At 38.2% G+C, this 22341-nt stretch overlaps 1 protein-coding gene across 18 annotated transcripts in view; it reads left to right on the plus strand.

Moving 5' to 3' along the window:
• The first annotated feature begins 891 nt into the window (after positions 1-891).
• Positions 892-22341, plus strand: part of SLIT2 (slit guidance ligand 2) — a 259896-nt gene continuing 238446 nt past the window's right edge. For all 18 annotated transcript variants that reach the window (XM_085578557.1, XM_085578552.1, XM_085578561.1 and 15 more), the window contains exons 1-4: positions 892-1067; positions 2831-2902; positions 4084-4155; positions 20910-20981. In XM_085578557.1, coding sequence (XP_085434683.1) covers positions 892-1067; positions 2831-2902; positions 4084-4155; positions 20910-20981 — 392 coding nt within the window. The remainder of the gene's footprint in view (positions 1068-2830; positions 2903-4083; positions 4156-20909; positions 20982-22341) is intronic.

Raw genomic sequence — 22341 nt, forward strand, 5'->3', positions numbered from 1 at the left:
ACTTCGCTCGTTATCTGCTCTTGTCTCGCCGTGCTCCCGGGATCACAGGAGGATCTATAACTGTGGTCTGTCACCGAGGAGAAGGTCGTGGATGAACTCCCTTTCCAGCAGGGCAACGAATCACTTCTCGACTGCTTGTTATTACCGTGGTCTAGGACCAGCCCTTTCCTGCTAAACTTGGCTTGGGAGCGTACAGCAGGAGGGGGCGCGGGGGGTGGAGAGCCAAGCCCCACAGCATCTTGTGTGTTTGACTTTTTTTTCCCCTCCCTCCTCCTTCCGTGAGACAGTTTGATGAATGCCTGCGAGAGGGGTATGATTTGCTGAGGCGCCTCTGGCAGGGCGGTGTGTGCGCGGTGTCAGCCCCGCCGCCGCCCCCCGTGGGGCTGTGAGCGGCCCGCGGCGGGGGACGCGCGTGGGAGCGGCTGCAGCGCTGCGCGGGCCGCCGCGCAGGAAGCGCTGCTGGGGCGGACGGGGCTCCGCGGCCTCTCGCGGGGGGGTCAGCGGGGAGTCACGGCTTTGAAAGGGGCGAAGAGGAACATAAGTAGCTCGCCCAACTCTACCGCACCCTGAGACCCTGGGTTTGCTTCGCCATCGCAGGGAGCGTGTGAAGACGAGACCCGAGCGCCGCCTCTCCCGGCCACCGACGGGCTAGCAAGGGACGACCCGGGCGCGGTTCTGCGCCTAGCGAAGTTGCCTTCAGCCGCCGATCGGTGCCACCCGCCTCGCTTTGCCGGGGTTGTTTTCTTGACTTGGCTTTGGATAGAAAGGACTTCGCTGTCTCCGCACCGTGAAAGTTGCCCGAGCGCTCCCCGCGGCGAGGAGGAGGGCGGCGCGCCCCGCGCCTCCCCGGGGCCGAGGCCGGTGGGCCCGGCTGGGCTGCAGCGGGCGGTGATGATGTGCGGCTGGGGGAAGCTCACCCTGCCCCTGGGGCTGCTGCTGGCGATGGCGGGCGCGGTGGCGCCGCAGCCGTGCCCGGCGCAGTGCTCCTGCTCGGGGAGCACCGTGGACTGTCACGGGCTGGCGCTGCGCGGCGTCCCGAGGAACATCCCCCGCAACACCGAGAGGCTGTAAGTAACCCGGCCGGGGTGGCGGCGAGCGTCCCTCGGCCCCCTGCTCCCTTCAGGGCTCCGGCCGCCTGTCGGGCTGAGGTGGCCCCCGGCCTCGGCCTGCTTTAGGGTCCCGACGCCCTTTGGGTGGGGGTTTTCTGTTCCCTTCTCTTGCTGCTGGCCGTGCCCGTTTCACAGCGATGCGCGGAGACACGGAAGAGGTGGGCGCTATTCCCAGCCGCTGCCTTTCATCCCGGGAAGCCGCGGTGAGCAGCGCGGTTCCCGCCTCCGCGGGGAGCGGGGGCGGGCACCACCGCGGCCGGGGAGCGCCCCGGGGCGGCGGCGGAGCGGCCTCTCCCCCCGCCGGCGCCCATTTCCCGTCAAACTTGGCTATTACGGCTCGCCTTCCCCGGGGCAGAGCCGGGCCGCGGCCCCGCCGCGCTCCGCGGGCGTGGGCAGGGAGGCGCGGGCGCGCAGCGCTCCCTGCGCCGCGGAGCCGCGGTGGCCGGCGCGGAGCGGCGGGTGGGGGCGCTGCCCCGGCGCCAGCGCGCATCTGCCGGCGGGCGAGAGCCGCGCTCGCAGGGCACCGGGTCCTGCCGTAACGCTGATCCCTCCCTCCCTCCACCCGCGGCTGGGCTGTCTTCTGGATGTGGCCGGTTATTTATTGTATCAGGCTGCCTTCCAGAGGGGTCCTGAGAGTGGAAGTGGTGTGCGCATTATTTCTTACTCTCTGATAAGTCATTTAAATGTTGGCATGTGAACGCGCGTCTGGAGTGGTGAATTTCACTCGGAAGAGTATCAGGGACACTTTACTCCTGGGACTTGTGTGGTTTCTTTACAGTGGTGTTTTGGCCATATGTGGTATTAAAGTGCTTAAAAACATACTACTCTTTTTTTTTTTTTTTCCCCTAGCTACGTTGAGAATGAGCTATAATTTTTAGAATAGCTTCCATATAATACTGTTTCCTAAAGATTTATCTTGTGAATTGACAAGCCTGGTTTTACTTGTAGTGATTGGAATTGAAAGATGTTTATTTCTTAAGCCCAAAAAGTTACGAAAAAGAGGCATATACTCCAGAAGAAAAAGTAGTATAGAAGTATGATCCGAAATGCTAGGGCCTAAATACGGGTTTCTGTTGCTTCTGAACTTGCTTTGCATTCTGCAGTCAGTATAGCTTTCTGTGCAGCAAGTGGAGAGCTTAGTTTTGGTGAAATCTTATTTCCTGTCACTTACTCCAGCAGTTTGAAACCTTAATGCTTATTTGAAACCTAATATTTGTTATAGGTATTTAAACCCTATGCCACCTTTTTAGCCATACTGGGAAATCTGAAAATTGCTTGAAATGGTGAAAATTGGGGTATTTTTTCAGTCACTTAGTTTTTGTAGCAGTCAAATAACAGTTGTAGCATATCTATATGGTATAACCATACATATGTATTAAGTCTTGTGGTTTTTCTAAATGCAGTTGTAACCCCATTTATAGAGCCTTGAACTCTTCTATTGGTAGAGATTGTAGTTAAAGATAAATATGAGCTTTGTAATGGCAAGCGGAACTGACTTTCCAAAACTCTCCTGCTACAAAGTTTCAAACTACTGTTTTCAAGGTAAATTGGATTTCAGCTGCTTGGAAATTAGGGACTCACATGGTGTTAATTGTAACAATGGTTTGTTGCATTCATTTATATCTCCTAACTTTTGAAAAAGCTGTGCCTGTGAAAACAAAACTATTTAAAAATAGCTTTTGAATGTTTTAATTTTGCTGCTTACAAATTATTCTTCTTAGGGATCTTAATGGAAATAACATCACAAGAATCACAAAGACTGACTTTGCTGGTCTAAGGCACCTTCGAGTTCTGTAAGTTTTCTTTTTCTCTCATTGATAACTCTTAGGACTGATGCTACAGGTTGTAGTTACATTTCAGTTCATTAGCTGGATGGGTTGTCACTTTTTAGCTACTGTATCACTATATCTGAACCTAAAACTGCTCTGCCATGTGTAATACACTGTTATGCACAAGTGAGAAATTCCCTCAAAATGTTTAAATTATGATTTAAGATTATGAGAATTGAGGACTTAATTTAGCACATAGCTTATGAGTAAGAGTTGCTAAAATTGGTTGAATAACCATTGGAGTTACTTTAAGGCTGTAAAATTTGTAGTTCACACTCAAAATGGGCACTCTCAACCAGAACTATAAGAGAGTTAATTAACAAAAATGTTATTCCTTTAGTGAATGCGAAAGCAAGTCCTAGGTGGTTTATTATTGCTCTTCAGTAGTTTCTGGACAAAAAAGAAACTTTACTGCTGAAGTTGAGGGAGGAATTGTTTGGTTGGTTTGTTTGGATGGGTTTTTGTTTTTTTGTGTAATTTTTTTTTCAAGCCTTATCGAGCTTTTTAAATGTGGTTGTAGTTTGTGGGGCTTTTTTTTTTGTTTGGTTTTGTTTTTTGGTTGGGTTTTTCTGTTATTTTCTGAAGGAAATATCTAACTACTTAGCTTATTTGTTAAGGCTGGTTTAATTTGAGTGAGTAGTCTTGTAAAATCCTTTTCTCTCTGAAGTAAATATAACATTGTAGTAATTTTAAATTTTGTTACAAAACAGAGATACTCTTACAGTTACAATCTCTGTGCAGTCTTTCGCTGATGTTTCTCCCAACACCACGGTTCAGAGTTTGTTTTGTTATTCTCATGTGAGACTAGTATCACCTTCGTGCTGTTAGACTGGAGTCTCGCAACTTGCCGAAGGGCAGTGATGTGTGTACATGCAGCCTGTAGGCATGTGTATAGCTTTTTAACTTGTGACTCCTTAAGTAAATGAGCAAATCTAATATCTATTCCTGTTTTTTACCTAAGCTTATTTTTCTTCTTTTGGTTATTTGGGCCCATGTAAATTGTTGGTGACAGGGAGACAGAAAGTTAAAGTGGATGTCAGTCTACAATAGCTCTTGGATTGTTTGAAAGAATGTGTCTGCCTTTGTTAATGCAACAAGTTATCTTAGAGATATTAAAACTTACATCTAAAATTTCTGTATTTCAGTCAGCTCATGGAGAACAAGATTAGTACTATTGAAAGAGGAGCATTCCAAGATTTAAAAGAACTGGAGAGGCTGTAAGTATATTTAATTCTAAAAGTATCAACTTTTGGGGGGTCAAATTAGTTGTGTGTAAAGGTATCAGGCTTCAGGTTTTTTAAGTGCTTTTTTTTTAAATTTGGGACTTCTAGCCTTACAAGAGAAGTAAGAAATTCTCAAGCAGTATTTAAGGGACTCGGTTGGGAGGGAGCATTCAAAAGCAGTCTGGATTCAAAGTGCAAACTGCAATTGTCCCGTCGGATATAGTCTGAATACTATCTAAAATTTTAATGTAAATCTTGAATACATAAGGACTTTTGAGAACTCGGATGCACTAAAAGTAGGATGTTCTCTGACCTGTGTTAGATGTTTTATGCAATGCCTTATTGGAGGTAACTACTGGCTATAAAATGTTTTCTTGTTACATAAGTGATTCAGTTCTCCTCCAGTTTTTATATGATGAAAGCTTTTACAAAGGCTTAGAAAAAATATGAACGATTAGTTTTCAAAAATTTGCATTTGGATTGAAGAAAAAGATTGAATACTGTGGGGAGAGAAGTACTGTGGCAAGAGAAGATGGAACAGAGATGAGAGGACCTTATCTGGTGAAGTTGAAGTACAAACACCTGCTTGGTTGCAGTGAGACCTAGAAAATGAGTAATTCTCAAGCTAGTTTTCAATATGTGCCTTCTTATGTTATTACACGTGAAATGAAAACATTTTTAAATGTATTTTACGACTTGGGATATCGGACTTCTTAAAGGCAGGATGCTGCTTGTTGGACATAGTGTGGAGCCTAGAAAGTATTAATATATATATATTTCTGTAGAACTTTTGTCTTCATTATTAGGCATTGTAGTTGTTGCATTCTCACTATATCACCTTTTCTTTAAGCATGCTTCTGAGGTCTTGCTCAATGTTTCATTTGCTGCTGCTTTAACCTATATAAAAGTATTTATACTATTCTCAATTGAAAAGCAGCACTGGTCTGAACATAGTTTGCCTTATAGTTGCTTTGTATCCACAGCTGCTGTGTGTTTAAAACAAAAACCTCTCAAACCATTATGGTTTGGTTGGTCATAGACAAAGCTGTTCAAGAGAATTAGTAACCACCAGTGTAATTATGATATTTCTATAATAGTTAAAATATCATGTACTTGAGATCATTACCTCATTTTTTCAAATAAGCCAAAGAAACTTTTTGACCTAAAAAATGAATATAGTGCAAATTTTTTTTTAAATAAATTTTAATGGGATTGATTGCTCTTTGGAACAAAAACTGGCTGTGCATTTCTAAGTCGTATTAAAACACTTAATTCAGTGCTTTTTTACAATATATTCTCAATTTTGTACAAATTATAGGGACTTAAAGATGTATTGGAATAATATATGCATATTCTTAAATTTGGTTTATGGTGTCTAGATAAAAAATTAAACATCAGTGTAGTTCATATTGCAAAGTAAATACACATATACAAAACATGAAAAAACATTGAGGGCCACACTTTCACTTTGAATGTGGTTTGACACTAAGATACCAAATGCTTACCAAGTTTTAAAACAGTTTATCAGCAGCCTTATTTCTTAATTATTTCAGAGTAGGATTCTGCTATGTGATTTATTAACAAATTTCAAAATTCAAGGATTTTGATTTTTATTTCTGAAGTATAGAATTGTTTACCAGAGAAAAATGAGATTCAGTAGTTATGGCTTACTTGTCTGATGTGTTTGTATTTTGCCATTACATTGTTTCATTTTTCTTTGGTTTTCCCTTGATACTTGGAAAACAAGAGCTCTTTTCCATTTACATAAGATACTAGTTCTAAAGAGACATTGTGATACTTTTGGCTACGTTGTGAGTTGTATTTGTTCACCCTTCAGCAGGCAAACTATACTATCTGAAAATTTAGTTATTTAGACCTTCAAAGTTAGATTATATTTTGTCTTCAGAGTTATATTGCATCTGCTCCAAAGCTTGTCAGTTTCCTTAATTTGCTGGAATTCAGTTTGTGTAAGGTGTGTGGGTGACTTGTAATTTGAATATATATGCAGGATGTCTTTAAACTGCCCAGCTGTTGGCCAAGAGCAAATATTTCATATTTGCGGGGAAAAGCTGAGAAAATTCTTCTTGTTTACAACTGCCAAGTCCATCTGATGAAGGCACATTGTTATCTGGCAGCCAATTCATCTCCTTGGGGTTTTGAAATCCAAAATGATTTCTCAGGAAACCTGTGGGTACTTATTTCAAGTATTTTCTTTTATACATTAAATAGCAAGCACTTTAAAGCTTTTTAATTTCTTTTCAATGTGTGAGTGTAGCGTGTCACATTTTTACTCCAAGTGTAATGTGCCAAGCTGCTGTCAAAGAATACCTGAAACAGACCTTTTAGCATGCAAGCATAGGCTGTAAGAGAACTTCATGGCAGCTTAAATTAACTCAATTTGTTTTATAAGATTGTTTACATGTAATGCTGCTTATGTTGAAATATCTTGTGCTAGTGTATACAGATTTAATATTGAAAGATATTTCCTGTTCTTCAATACTCTTCATGTGAACAACAGGCTTTCACAGTATCTTCTCTTTTGGGAAAAAAAGAAATGCCCATCTCTCCAAGTGATATCCTGGGGGTTTGTTTGTTTGGGTGGTAGTTTGTTGTTTGTTTCTTGGCTTTTTTGTTTGTTTTTAACTGCAGTCTCAGTTAAATTTTTTCTTAGACCAGTAACTCTGATTTCCGAGGAACTGTTTGGTTGGTTAATGAATTACTTGTGAATACTGACTTATAGGTCTCATAATTCAAAATGCTGGATATCCTCTGCTCCCTTTAATGGAAGGAAAGACCTGAAATGCTTTGCAAAATTAATCTCGGAGAAAAGAAACTTTTGACCTCTTCAGAAGCGATCTGCTTAAGATGGAATTTTATTAAATCCATAAAAATATATCAGGTGGTTTCTCCTATAGCTTAAGAAAATTAATACTTTTAGTATAGTTTGTAGGTTAGTATGTGCACAAAACTATTTCTCACCTATAGACCTAATATGCTGTGCAATGGGAATTTGTGTCACACCAGTGTAATTGTACAAGTGAAACAGAACCCAAGTCTACAGTAAATATTGCTGTAAAAAGTGATCATTATTATAGCAGCCTGATTTAAAGTAAAAGTTTTCAGTTTGCAATAAACAGTTCCGTACTTGTCTGCTACTTAAGGAATAAAAGGAAAAAAACAAGGTGGAAATTAGCAACTTGCTAAGTTTTAGGTTTATGGAAACTTTAGTGGCTGGGGAAACACTGGTGAAGTTGATACTGCTGTAAACCTTTTAGATGGATGCTTCTGTGAGAAGTCTTCAAGTCAAATAAATGTCTATACAGTGCAGTGTTCACTTTAGTTCCCATCTCTGACAGCCTTGAAGGCTCTTAAGTACTGAGCTCTTAAGGCTCCAGTCCAAGCCAGTTTTGTACAGCACCACCTGAGCTGGCATGTCTGCATGATTTTTTCACAGACTGGATACTGAACAGAAGAATTGCATGGTCTGTTTTGTTGTGTAGATGCTCTGTCTGCTGAAACAACCCTCTTTGAGAAATGGGCTGTATGCATTGAAGTTCAGTTGGGACAGCTTGTACCTCTGAGTACATCCTGAAGCAGTGCTAAAAACTCTTGGATTAATTACAGTCTTGACATCTGCAATAATTACATTATTTGCCATCTGCAAGACTTCCTTTATTATCTATAACTTGTGTGAGCCCATGTTCTTGAGCAGGGCCCCTAAAGAGTATATGGCTCTTCAGGAAATGGCAAGTGCCATAGAGAGAGGGTTCGATGTGGCTTCTTAGGTTTTGTGAACTCTCTTACAGAGACCACAGTCATGTGTCAGCTGTGGTTTTCAATATGCTTCATGGCAGGAAGACAGAAAGGGTCAAGACATGGAGGATTTTCACAACACTTATGGATTTCCAGGGACCACTGCTTATTATTGGGGAACAAAACCTTTTGAAACAATTCCTTATGAGAGTGAAATTAAACACTTGTTTCTTCTTTCTTCATAAAGCTGTCATCTTGGGTGTGGTGTTTATACTAGTTGAAATAGTATATTAAGACAGCAAGAGATGAAGATAAACTGAAAGTTTCCACTTTATGAAAACTGACACTGTTAGATGCAGCTTTAAAAATAGATTTTAGTAAGTGTAGGCCATTGTTATCCCCAAGTTCACCTCATTCTCTAGTGTTGAAAATACTTCTCAAAATATGCCAGTGTTTTTATAAACTATTGTCATCTGGAGGGAAGTATAAAATTTTGTTGAAGACAGCTGCCATAGACTGTTGAACCAGTTCTGTAAGAAGCCACTTAAATCTAAAATTTCTTTACAGTTCCATGTACTCTAGAAATAGAGGATTGTCAGGTTTTTGAGGGCTAAATATACTCTTCACATATTTACAGAGAAGAGCAGTTACCTTTTCATTTATAAAAAAAAAAATTGGCAGATAGGAAAAGTTTTCAATCATAATTTTTTTAGCATGTTTTTTAAGCCTAGTAGTTGGGGTTCCATCTCTATTATGCTAGGGTTATGACATGGAAAAAATGTCAGAATAGGAGGAATTTACAGCAATAGTTTCAAAACTAGTCACTTTTTTCTTCCTATATTTATGAATAATCCATTGAGGGAGCAGTATGTCCCTAAAATGCTAATTTAGAGTCTGATTCTGCAGACATTTACCATGTGAATAATTTGGTTTGCATGAGTAGTCTCACTGATTACTCCTGTGAGAAAGGTTACTGTGTGGCCTAAAAAGTTTCCAGGCCAGGACTTTCTATTTTTGATAGTTGAATTAGCAAATTTTATTTTTAAAATGTCTATTTATTATGTTAATAGTTCTAAAGTGTTATCTGTGTAGACTTAAAAAGACAAACAAGGGGGGGAAAACCAAACCCCACAAACCAAGGAAAAATAAGCCACCAATCCCCTCACCAAACCTATTTCTGCTGAAAACTAGTGTGTAGATGGAATGTTACTCTTAAAGGAATAACTTCAACTTCCGAGTTGGTGTCTAAGTTAAATACCCCCACCATACCTCCCCAAAAAACAGCCCCCCTTTGCTACATGATATGAGTAAGCTGGAATCATGAGTTCAAGAAAAGAATGCTGAACATCAAGTTAGTACATGAAGTAGTTTTTAAACTGAAATATATTTTTTTTTCTTACAATACCTATTGATGTAGAATAGAATATTTCAAGAACTAAATGTTTTATTAGGGTTTATTGAATTTTCTAAATTTTTGCAATACAGTTCTACGATGACAAACTGAGGAATTGTCCCTACTTGCTATTTATTTGGGCTCCATCTCCATGAATGCATTAAAACAAGTTATTCAAAGTTAACATGAAGAGAACACTTACTTAGGTGTGTACTTAAAGGTGTTTGAGTAGTACTGTAGTAGTACTCTACTACTGTAGTAGTAGTATTGTTTTGTACATGCTGTGGATGAATAATTTGAAATTTATAGACGTGCCATAGCATCGAAGGAAAAGTATATTTCAACTCTGTAGTTTCAAGAAAAAATTTTCTGCTTAGTAAACAAACTGTAGTACTAGGTGAATTTCTTCACAAGATACAAATCAGTATGTGAAATTACTGTGTGCAGCTGCAGCAAGGGTTTAATTATAACCTCAATATAAAGAAGATCATCTTGTCAAAAATATTAAATGGGCTTCAGTAAAATAAAGTGATGTTTAGTTGTATTTCATGTATTGCAGGGTTAGGGTTATCCATTTGAGCTCTAACTTAGGTAAACGTGGTAAACTATTACACTGCATTAGTAGGTTTTGAAATTACAAAATCAAGTCTGACTTGGGAGTTAACATGATCTCTGAATGTATGGGGTTTTACAGAGCATCTCATCTAACAAAGTCATGCATCACAGGGTAAAGCAAGAAGTGAAATGTTCCATCGAGGGTAAAGACAAATAGAGTTTGTCTTGGGCATAACTGCCCAGCAGGCCTGGGCATTTATCAAGGGCATTAGCAGCTGCTTCAAAATAGACAGGATGAACAAATACTATCCTTTCTGTCTAGTCTAGAAAAGGGCTGTGTTATGTGTGCTCTTTCTTAGGGTACAGACTTACTGCACGTGGGAAAGACTTACTACAGACTTACTCTGATGGGAAAAAGCATGCTGTCCAGAGATTAAAATAAACCTATGTGCTAATTTTTCATTCTGTATTGATGTGTAGCATGAGATTAGTTTTATTCCCAATTGACTAACTCTATCAATAAAATGTAAATTCCAAGTAGAAAAATACTTTTAAAAGAGGAATGACAATATATTCTCTGATTCTTTAAATGTGAGCTGTGTCAATAAATTAATCCTAGAATAAGCAGGTTTGGGCTGAACTTTGAGTTTTGAATCTCATAGCATATAGTCAGTTACAGAAGAGAAGTGTTAGAAATATTTAGATTTCACTTCTCTGAAGCTATATGATTAAAATTTAGCAGCAGGTACTTCTGGATAAAATGTTAAATGTCATCTGGTTTTATGATGCAGTTTTGGTTTTTTAGCTGAAGAAAAATATTACTTCCCCCCCCCCCCCCCCCCAGTTTACAGACACTTAGATGTAAAGGCTAATGTGGAGTTTTAGGATCCCTGGCAAAAATTCTGTGTTAGCAGTATAACTACTATTCATTCCAGGAATCATTTCTGTCACTCTGTCCTAAAAGCACAGCTGATGAACAATATTTCATCTTGTGCTTGATTATAAATTGTGTCAATGAGATCAGTTTTATAGGGATAAAATATTGTGTTATATAGTATAGAAGTTTTACTGAGCTCTTAGATTGTGTTCTTCGCTCTTTAGCTGAAAGTTAGTCTCAAGTTTCTTTTTTCACTGAATGCTGGTCTTCAGTGTGGTGTGCAAGTTCCTTACTGAAGTCTGAGAAGTAATTTTTTTCATTTGGGGTACATTGTGAGCAGTTCTGACTACAGCTATTGGGAAAGTCTAGGATGGACTGCCTCAAACCCGTGGGGCTAATCATGTGCTTGCTTTTTAAGGCTGCTTGATGTTAAAGTTGTCCCCTCCCTGTGGTGTTGGTAATTAATTGCCTGTGTGGCTTCAGTCTGAGCATGTGAGCATTTGAAGAGTTAATTCCTTCACACAGGTGTGTCACAGGTAATGGAAGAATAATGAGCTCAGGTAGAGAGACCTGGTTTTGAACAGCCCTGAAGGGGGTGAAGAGTTATTCCTTGTTAATCATGGATGTGAAAAAATCCTTCTTTTACCTAGTTTTATGTAGTTTAAGGGCAATGAACCACACATTCCTTCTCTTAGGACAGGGAGGAGACCACGAAGCCCGTGATGTTAATCACTTACCAGTGGAATGTGGGACTATATTACATGAATTATACTGTCCATGTGGATTTATAATTTTTTAAGGAAAAGAATTAAAAAATACTACTGTAGTTATTTGGTATTAGCAGGCTTTTGCGAAAGCAACATCGAATATCTTCTTTAAAAATGTCTGTTGAATCAGATAGACAAAGGCTGTTTTTGAAGACAGTATATAAAAGCATGCAGTACTCTAATGGATTGTTAGAAAAATAAATTTTAGCTAAATTTTGATTATAGAACACTACAAAATATTTGATAAAACTAATTCCAAGAGTAATGTTCTTCTAAAAGACTTGTCAATTCCCCCTATTTATTTTTATTATATTTTATTTGTCTGTGTCTTTTCTCATGGGACTCCTTTTATAGGTCTAGAAGTCAAATTGCAGTAAGAAGTCCTGTTTGCTCTTTGCAGACCTTTTAACAAATTCCAGGGCAGGAAGGCTGTTTATTTTTCCCACATCTGTTTTGTGCTCATCCTTTGTGGCATTGTTTGCTGGATGCTCTTCTTTCTTGCTTCCTCTGAAATGGGTAATTTGCACTGTTGCAAAATGGTAAAACTAAATCTGATTCTGTAGAGCTGTTGTACCAAGGATTTTGTTTCAAATGGTGTTTTTTGTTTAGAAGCTGTTTAAAATAGATTCTATAGAGCACTGATATTAAACTTAAAACTGCACATTTTAGTTTTGCTCTTTAAAAATAATATTTATTTCTCACAGAGGAAGTTCTATATTTTTTTAAATACTGATTTATTAGGTGGCAACAGGTGAAAATTGACTTGTCATTACATTTTAATATAGAATATTTAAAAGATTATCTAAGATGCTCCCTATTTTGACTGCAGAAATCATGCTTCTATCTGAAGTTTTACAGATAAATTCCAAAATATATGAGGGATCTGGCTGCAACTTCAATGACCCATACTGTTATAGTATGTCATTTACTATGAAGAGCCTGGCTGAAACTTCATCAGAAGAAACATTTTATTTTCCTATTTTCTTTCATAGTATGTGTTCATTGTGCTGGCTTGTCTTTAATAATAGTCTAGACTGATAGTCAAATATAACATGGCAAAGTCTCCCTTCATTTTTTAAGGCACACCAGCCATTCTGATTTAGTTTGGCAGGATGTCTGTACAGGTGCTCTAGAAAAATACTTGAGTGAGAATTTACTGTGGTAACTTCATGCCAGAAAGACAGTTACAAGCCTATCAGTACTATCTGCAGGCCTTTCTTGTCTTTCTAAGGAATCTGTTCAAACCCTAGCTAAATTCTACCTACTAGATCAGCTTCACCTCCCCTCTTTCTTTGCCTTTTTTCTCCTTTCTTGGAAGTAATCCCAGGTGTTGTCAAAATCATTCTTGTTTTGTCAGATACTTGAATCTCTGTTACTCTACGGAGTAACAGGTTTTAAATATGTAGTATGTTTTATAACTTCTGTTTCCTTCTTTATGTTGTACTTTATAAAATAGAATCCTATGAGTGAGCTTCACAAGATTGTGGAGGCTTGAAGTCTCTGTAGATTGACTAATCCCATGCTACTGATGAACTAAGCATCCATCAGAGCAGGTGTCTGAAGGCTGTTTCCAGTTGCCTCTTGTCCTTTCACGGTGCACTTCTGGCTCAGTTTTCCTTACTTGGGAAGGAAGTGCATCACTTATTTATACACAGGAAGTATTTGTACACAATGAGATCTCTGAGACTTTTCCTCTTCAGGCTAAACAGTCCCAGCTCTCTCAACTTCTTCCAATGTGACAGGTGCTTCAGTTTGCCTCCATCATCTTAACAGTTCTTCCCTGGACTTGGTCCAGTCTCTTGTAGTGGGGAGTCCAGCTCTGGGCACAGCTCTCCAGATGACTCACCAGTGCTGATGTCCTTTACGGGGAGGACCATGTGCCTTTGTTGCCTGCTGGTAACAATTTTAGGATTACAGCCCAGGCCTTCTGTGCAAGAGTACATTGCTGGCTTCATTTGAATTTCTTATTCACATGCACACTAACCTGTTCTCTGTGATGGTTTGTCCTACTGGTGGTTCTCCAGTGTGTTCTTCTCCAGGTTCAGGGCTTTCCATTTCCCGTTTGCCTTTCCAAGTTTCTTTTTCAAGCAATTCTCCATCCTGTTTGTGTTACTCTCAGACAGTGCACAGACCTAGTGCATCAGTCATTCTTTCCAGTTTTGTATCATCTGCAAATATGCTGAGGGTGCAATATGTCCCATCTCCCAGATGGTGAATGAAGTTTTGAATAGTACTGGTTCCATTGCTGACCCTTGGAGTATATCACTTGTGACTGTTCTCCAAATGGACTTCGTGCCCCTGACCACAACTCTTTGAACTTGGTACTTTTGGCAGTTTTCAGTCCACTTCACCATCTGCTTTTGTGGTCTGTACTCTATCAGTTTGTCTGTGAGGACAACCATTATGAATGGCAGTGTCAGAATCTTTACTGAAGTCGAGGTAAACATCTACTGCCTTCCCCATATCTGCCAAGTTTCTTATTCATTGTAGGAGGCTAACAGGCTGGTCAGGCACCATTTTATCAGTGTTATATCTGTGCTGACCACTCCCAGCCATCATGTCCTTACTGTGTCTAGAATAGAAATAGCTTTTATTTTGCCCAATCGCTTCCCCAGGTATTGAGATGAGGCTTCCTAGCCTGCAGTTTCCTGGTTTTTACAGTGTTTTTCATGATTTCTAGTGCTTTTTGTAGGTAGAATTAAGGATAATGACTAAATATTTATAGAAATATATTTTCTGTTGAAACAGTAAGGAATACAGAAAACAGCAGCCTTAGTTTCTGTCTTTCCTTTGTAGTGAAAAAAATTCTTTAAAAAGGCAAAGTATAGACTTTAAGTATAGACTCTTGGCAGCACAAAATACTGTTCTGCATAATGTAGGGAGAATTGATTGGAGTAGGAGAGCAGTGTGGTAATTTTGGACTTGACATCAAACTCACAGGAAAAGAAAATGAAGGACAGCAAATACCTTAGGTTTCAAGTACTGCACACTAACTAGTTCAATGTAGTGCTATAATTGAGAAGCACCTTTCACTGCTTCCTACACAAATAAGAAACTGAGTTTGCAGTAGTGTCCTGCTACTGTTCAGAATTTATTTTTTTCTTACTGAAACAAATAACTAGTTTATATTTGAAATTAAATGAGAAATAACTTAGATGTCTTTTTTTAGCTAGTCATTATTTAGCCTGGAAAGTGGAATCCTGTTTAAGTGGTTCTTGACCTGGGGAAAACCTTGGACATCCAAATGATGTAAGAACAGCCTTGAACTTCTCAGATTTCAGTTTTTACTCATGTGGTTGGTAAACTTGATATTGTTAGGCTTAATGAGATTGAGTAGTTTGCTAGAGAAATTTTCTTTGCAGAGAATTCTTAATGGAAAAACTGGCACAATCTTTTGCTTAGCTCTTAATTCTTGGGCTTTCCTCTCACTTGATGACATGCAAGTCACATTCAGAGACAGCAGTTGCCAGATGTGTTGAAGTTCAGCAGATTGTGGCTTTGGATATGGATGTACAAATATTTTCTGCCTCTGGCAGATATAGCACAATGTTTTTTGTAGAAAAGTAGTGTTGCCTTCCTTTCAGATGGAAGTCGAAGTTATAATTTCTTCTGTTGAGGCAGTAGTAATCACTTATTCTGATCTGTTATTCTCACTCTATATATTAAAATTTCTGGACATCATACTTAAACCAGCTGATTGCAATGATTTGGGTGCTGTGCACTAGCTTTCTGTTTTGAAGAACTTGGATAATTTTGTAAGTGGCTCCTGTATTTCCTGAGCTCATATAGCCTCATATAGACCTTTCCAGAGGATGCATATCCCTGGGATGCATCTTGAAACTACTTAAGGAGCTTTGTGGATTCAGTTGTGAGTAGAAAGTCCTCCTGTGAGAACACAAAGATGTTTGATCACTGACATGTTCTTCCATTTTAAATTGAAATGTAATGTAAACAGGCTTTTATGTTTTTAAAGTTTATATATATTTTGCAAATGAGTTTCACTGAGCTGTTGCATGCTATTTTTAAATGAGTGTAGTAGTTATTTCCTCTGCTGACAAACAGAAGGTGTGGATACACTCCTTTGAAGAATACAATTTCTAAGCTATATGGTGCTGTGTGCTACTATGTGCAGATAGTGTATTTACTTCTCTAGGCTAATTTTGAAGGAGGAATGAAAAAGAATGAATTCTACTGTCAATAATCTTTGTGTGTTGGAAGCATTCAATCCTTTTTCCGAAGCAGTGGCAGTTGGATAAAATGCATCTGTGCCTGTATTTAGGGTTTTGGAAGGCTTTCATTCTCTGTGCACCCAATGGGATAGGCTGTTTCTAATTAAAGAGCACAGCTGATTTATAACTTACTTAAAACAGCTTTTAACTTCAATCAGCTCTCAAGTTATCTTTGAGGGTTTCCTTTTGTTCTACAGGGTCTATGGGTAGAATTGCATCTACTTGAACTAAAATCCATTGGAAACTTAGGTGGGACAAAAGAGCAACCTTCCACTACTTGTGAGGTGGTTATGAGAAACCTTAAGCCAGGCTCATTGCTGTCGTGAGCCATCAAGCATAAATCAAAGTGGGAAGTGTAGCTGCATGTAAGGGCAAAACTTCTTCACTGGGAGGACAGTCAAGCTCTGGAACAGCTCATTTTCCCAGAGAGGCCTTACAGTCTCCTCCACCTTCTCTGGCTGTGTATAGTTGCTACAGTGGGATCAGAAACAAGTTACAGTGAAGGCTGCAAGAAGTCTGAAGCAAATGGATGTGAATTATAGCAATTGTAGCTTACTACATTGTACCCAGTGCAATCATGGTTATTGTGGCTTGAAAACTTGAGGGACACATTGGGATGGATTTGTGGCATGGCCAGACTAAAGTGGGTTAGGATATGTTGCTACTGGGAGCATAGTGTGCTCTTCCTGCAGTGTACCTCTATCTGTCATCATCTACATGTACTCTGGCTGCGTGCAGAAGACAATGTAAAACAGATATATCCCAATTCCAACTAAAACAGCTTGTTGCTCAGAACCACTAGCTCAAATCTAGCCACATTTTTTTGCTTAGCTTAATGTTGTCTTCTTCAAAGAGTTACTTGTTCTTTGTCAGGTCTTACTTTTTATCTGCCTGTTGGTATTGAACTTCCTTTAATGAGTGTTTTCACCTGCTCATTTGTCAAAGGTATTTTTTTTCTTTGTCCTTAAATCCTTTTGTATACTTCTGCCATCATTTTACTTTGAAGATGCTTTTCTAGTCTTTACTGTGTCTAGAAGACTGAGCTCTGGGAGTTTGAAACTGAAGTATTTGAAATACTTTGTATACTTTAGGTAGTATGTGGGCTTTGCTTGAATTTGTTGTGAAGAGCTCGAAAATGTACCCATGTAAGTTTGCCCAATCTCTTTCTAAAGATGCATTCAGCAACAGAAGAAAAAAAATATGTATATTTGAATTGCAGCTTGAAAAATTATATTATATTGGTGCCTCATCTGTTTATTTCTGGACATTACAAAAGGACTTTACAGTCCAAGTTAATACAGTATTAGCAGAGATTCTTTGGTGCACTTTCTGTTGCTCACAGCACTAATGCTTCGTCTCCTCTGAGCTCTCTGCTTGAGAAACACAAATATTTGTAGCTCAGTTGGAAAATTAATAGTCATGGTATGGAACATCTCATCACTGTTTCTTCAGTGCTTCAGTTTGAGCTCCATGTAAGTTCTGGGAGAGCAGTTCAGTTGGTGGAATTGAAATTTCTCGCATTGCCCCAGGGGAAACATGGCCTGCTAGGTAACTGTGCTAAGTGTCTGCCACCACACCTTGAAAGAAGGTGTGCTGGAATGTTTATGGCTCTTTTTACTCAAAACAACTGGAGTTCTTTAAAATCTACAGTCTTGGATTCCATGATCCACTGTGCTTACCTTGGATTTCAGCTTGAGAGAGAAAAGGCGTTGTATCTTTTTCACTCACCCTTGTTTCAGTATGTTCCTGCATTCTAGATAGGTATTATTTCAGACATAATGAAGCATCAGATTACCTGAAAAAGTGGACCTGTTGGGGAACCATGTAAAATAGTGAACCATTTTAAAATAGTAATGTATTTTCTGGACTCCTTGTGTGGCTCTTTCCAAAGATTAGAAACTCTTCATGGTGATCGTTGAATGGGAAACTGTTGCGTACTGTGATACCAGGCTGTTGTTTCAGACTTGCTCTGCATATATTTTTCCCATTCACTTACATTTTCATATAATTTTTTTAGACAGAACTACCTGCTGTAGTCTTGAAAAATGTATTTCAGTGAAGTCTAGTTCTTAAAATCTCCATATAGAAAATTTAGCAAATTTACTCTTGTAAAAGCATCTGCTATAACTTGATAGGTGTAAAGAGTAGCTGAAGTCTCTTTTAGAAGTATAGTAAAAGTTGTATTTCCCATTATTGCCTTTATGAAAATTAGCCATGTTTTATCTTCTTGGTCACAGACAATAAGGAATAGTCAAATTCTTGCTAGAGAAAGCTTAGTTCTAAAAGAATATTTAGGGAGTTGGATAAAGCTATTCAAAGTAAAAGTTACAAAATTCATAAGGGATCAGTAATTTGTGTATTCCTTCAATCTATGTAGAGCTCAAAGAACAAATATCAGAACACCAATTTTGAAGTTCCAAGCTCATGGCGTAGAAACTGTTGAGACATGAGGGTAGTGCTGTTTATTGCTAGTTTAATTAGTGCAACTTGATTTACTGTCCATAACTTAGATTTGAAAGTCTATAGAGTGGGAGATGCACCAGTATGTTAAAGGTATACTCAGCTGTGTGGGGTATGTAGAGTAATAACAAACTCCTCATCAAAGGAGGAGTGTAGGATGCTAAATAGCAGAGCAAGCGTTTCACCTGTGAAATATCCTTCTGAGTGATCCTGTGTGTCCTTGTGAGACTGCATTTAGTGAAAGGCAGCCTGCCTGATTAACTTGATCATCAATTAATATTGTCATTGTACTAGAGAGGCTTTTATGTAATATACAAAAGTTCTACAAAAATACAGATACAGGGTAATTTCATTGCCCTTTCAGTAACAGCTCATCATTATGGTCCAATGTTCAAACTTAATAGATTTATTAAAAAGTGTGAACAGAGATTTTTGTCCTGAGAAACTGATTAGAAACTGACTTTTTAGTCTTTACCCTATGTGCTTTTCCATGTAATTTTGGATCTGTAAAAATAGATTTACAGATTTAAGTCTTTATTTAGGGAGGAGAAGCAGTGAATTAACTTTATTTTTTTAACTTTTTTCTTCATTTGTTTCATTTTCAAAATCTTGTTGGATTGCAAATATAGTTTAGTTTAAAATAATTGTTTTCTACTTCAGTTTTATGGTCTTGGCATGTACTTTTATACATAAACTTACTAAAGGCTAGAAAAAGTCTATTTATATATATTTTTTTTAATGTAGTAGATGCAGAAACAGTAACATGTATCACTTTATTTATGTTGGGATGGTTTTCTTTTTAAGTAGTGTTCAAATCTGAAGTCTTCCAGTAGTCATTAAATTATAACTTTTTCTTTTATATGGAAGATTTTCATTCTACTGATTTGGACATGTGACTTTTAAGATCACAATTTAGGTTTTTTTTGTTGCTGGATTAAGATTTTTTTTTCCTAATTATTAAAATGCATTGTCACTCACCTATCTTATCTCAGTAGTGTAGTCTTTTATTTTTTGGTCTTTCATTTTAGTCTTTTATTTTCTTTCACTCTTAGTTTTTTAATCTCTAAGGATGTGATTTAGCTTTCTTCTACTTAGAGAAATCAGGATTTCTGATGGTTGACTAACAGACGAGAACCTGAAGTTAACCCTGGAGAATTATGGATGTCTAGAACTCAAGAAGCTGACTGCTTGCTTATGATTTGAAGTGTGATAGCAACCCTCTGAGTGCATAAAAATATTTCTCAGATTATTTCACTCTCATCAGTAGTCACATTGAGCTTTAAAGGAGAAAAAACTAAGTGAACTAAACCATGGAGCGATGTAAAATTTGATTTTGAATGTCTCTATGTATCTACATGAGAATTTCTGGAAAGACCATTATATGGAACAATATTTAGGGGAAATTAGCCCAGAGAGGCTAAACAGTTAATTATTTGGGTTCAGCTCTAAGAGTAACAAACAGGAAAATCCGAGCCTTTATGAAATTCTAAAACTTAATTTTTCAAGACTGATGCCCAGTGTATTTTTTCACCTTGTGGAATTTGTTGATAGCAGTTTATTGATGTGGTCTAACCACTGTTAAGATTATATTTATATATATGTGTGTGTATATATGTATATATCGGATAGTCCCATGCAGTCTAGTTTCCATGAGTGCCCTGAATTATTGAGGGATAGTACATTGCAAATTGTGACCTGTGATAAATTTTATGGGACACAACAGTTTGTTCTAGTCAGTTGCTTTGCTTGAATGGCAGGTGGCACATGTGGTGGATGCATTTGTTAAAAACAACCAAAAGACTGTTTTGAATTTAACTTCTTGACTGGGATGTCTGTATCCTCCAGGGCTGTTAGACACAGTAGAAAGAATAATCTTTATCGTATGTTTAGAAAAAACCATGAAGATAGAATATATTTGCCTTGGCTAGTGGTTGTTCTGTTGACTATGTGTATAATACAGAAGGCTTTGATCTTGTCACCTCAGTCTGAGCAGCTGTGACCCTGGGCAGCATGCTCAGTGAGAATCTTCACAGACAAATGGGCACCTTCCAGATTTCATTTGCATTTTTTTCTGTTGTACACACTGATCGAGCTCTATTTCTTTATTTTAGCTTCCTCAAAGTTCCTATCTTTACAGTTAAAGAGAAAAAAATGAATGAAAAAACCTCCTTGTAATGCCAGATATAAGCTTGGGGTTTTTTGACTTCTATTTGATCAGGGTTTCTGTAACAGCTTCCTTTGCTTTTTAAAATTTATATAAATAGTTTATATGGGTCATTAGACCTAATATTATCTTGTTACTGAAAGTATATACATTTGATACATGCTCCCCTGAACATTTTCATGCTCCCAAAATGTCTATCTGGTCCATTATACTAAGAGGAACACAGAGTTGGTGGGGAATTGAATTTACACTGCTGATTTTGTATTTTTAGCTTTTCCATTGTTTACACAGGGTGGAGTCCTGACTTAGTGATTGGTTCACACTGCAGAGATTCAAAATCTTTCATAAAATAGGTAATATGGTCGGTTGGGGGAACCAGAAAATGTAATTAGTCCATGGTAAATTTACTACTGGACCATGTCTCCGCTAATGGACCTTTCTGGTCTTTAAAATCAGCTTGTTACAGCACTGGGATTCCAACTCAAAGTGGTTTCATTGCATTGCTGTAGCATTTGTAATTTAACACAACTTTTTCTTTTTCTTTCCAAAGGCGCCTAAACAGAAATAACCTCCAGTTGCTTTCTGAGCTGCTCTTTCTGGGGACGCCAAAGTTATACAGGCTGTAAGTAGGCATGGCCCAATAACTATTATTTGGGAAAATTTGAACTTGGTCTGTTATTGTGTCTTGCATTACAATTTTTATCTTTTGCCTCACATTGTGCTAGAATGTGTCTTGGAACATTGGTATTTAGTTTAAACTGAGTACTTTCTTTGACTGCTTTGCAAGATTTGTTTTTAAATTTTGTGTTAGCATCTAGGTGAGATACTGATACTTGTATGAGAATATTGTCATTTATTCCCACTTCTGTAAGGAAGTTTTTCTGAAAGAATATTTTGATTTTCCTTATCTCCTGTTTGGTTTTTCTAAAAATTGTTTCTGTGTTAAAAGAACTAAAAAATGCCTTTGGAGATTCTGATCCAGAGATGCAGCACTGTATAAGTGCTTTGGTTTTGTGATGTTCTACTTTTGTGGCTATACACATTTGGCCAGAAAAAAAATAGCATTGGCAAATGCTAGGTCTGTACAGGAGTCTCTCCTGTGTCCTTTCACAGAGAAAACAAAGCTAGGAACTCAAGCTCTGGGAAGAAAAAATGATGAAATGCTTTACCTTAAATAAAAATGGCAACAAATTGAGGAATGAGTTTTTTGTTTTGATTGTATTACTTGGTTTGATGATGTTTTACTCTAGGCAATATTTTACCATTGTCCTTTTTAAGAAGCCACTTAATTCTGTTGCAGTTGAAATGTGGAATAAAGTTTAGAATCTGCTTTGAACAAAATAAATTGTAAGGGGCCTTTAAGTTACAGTATGTGTTATGGGAGGAATAACACATGACAGGCTTTTGCAGGGTTGTACCAGTTCAGCCTGTTTTAATTTAGATATATGTTTGATACATTTCTTCAGACTCCAGGTGAGGTTTCTGCTGTCAAATTTGCTGGTAAATACTGGGTTTCCTCACTTGTGTGCTTAGAAAAAGAAAAGTGAAGTTGGAGGAAAGCAGGATTCCTTGTTTCCCCTTAGTAGATGGAATTATGTTTGAGGAAAAATGTGATGCTTTTTTTAGTTGATTTTTATTTTACTATTGTGAAATAAGTTATTTTCTTATTTCTTATAGCAATATACAATAGCAAACTGAAAATTACTCCTATTATTGTAAACATTTATTTTTGTGTATTTTTATTCCACTGGTTTAGATGTATATTTTGTTTCCAGAAATTCCCTGTAGATCTAATGAGTTTTTAAATGACTAGGCCAGAAAGCTGCTGAAGGCTTTTTTCCTGACAAACAAAAATATTTTGCTCTGCTGAAGTATTATAATATATTCAAATATTTTATTGTATATTAACAATTTAGTCTCTTATAATTTCCATCAGCTGGGATAAAGACATTACCTTTAGCAGGAAGGAGATTAAAGGGATT

Source organism: Lonchura striata, chromosome 4 (genome assembly GCF_050655825.1).
Source record: "Lonchura striata isolate lonStrDom1 chromosome 4, ASM5065582v1, whole genome shotgun sequence".
NCBI lineage: Eukaryota > Metazoa > Chordata > Aves > Passeriformes > Estrildidae > Lonchura > Lonchura striata.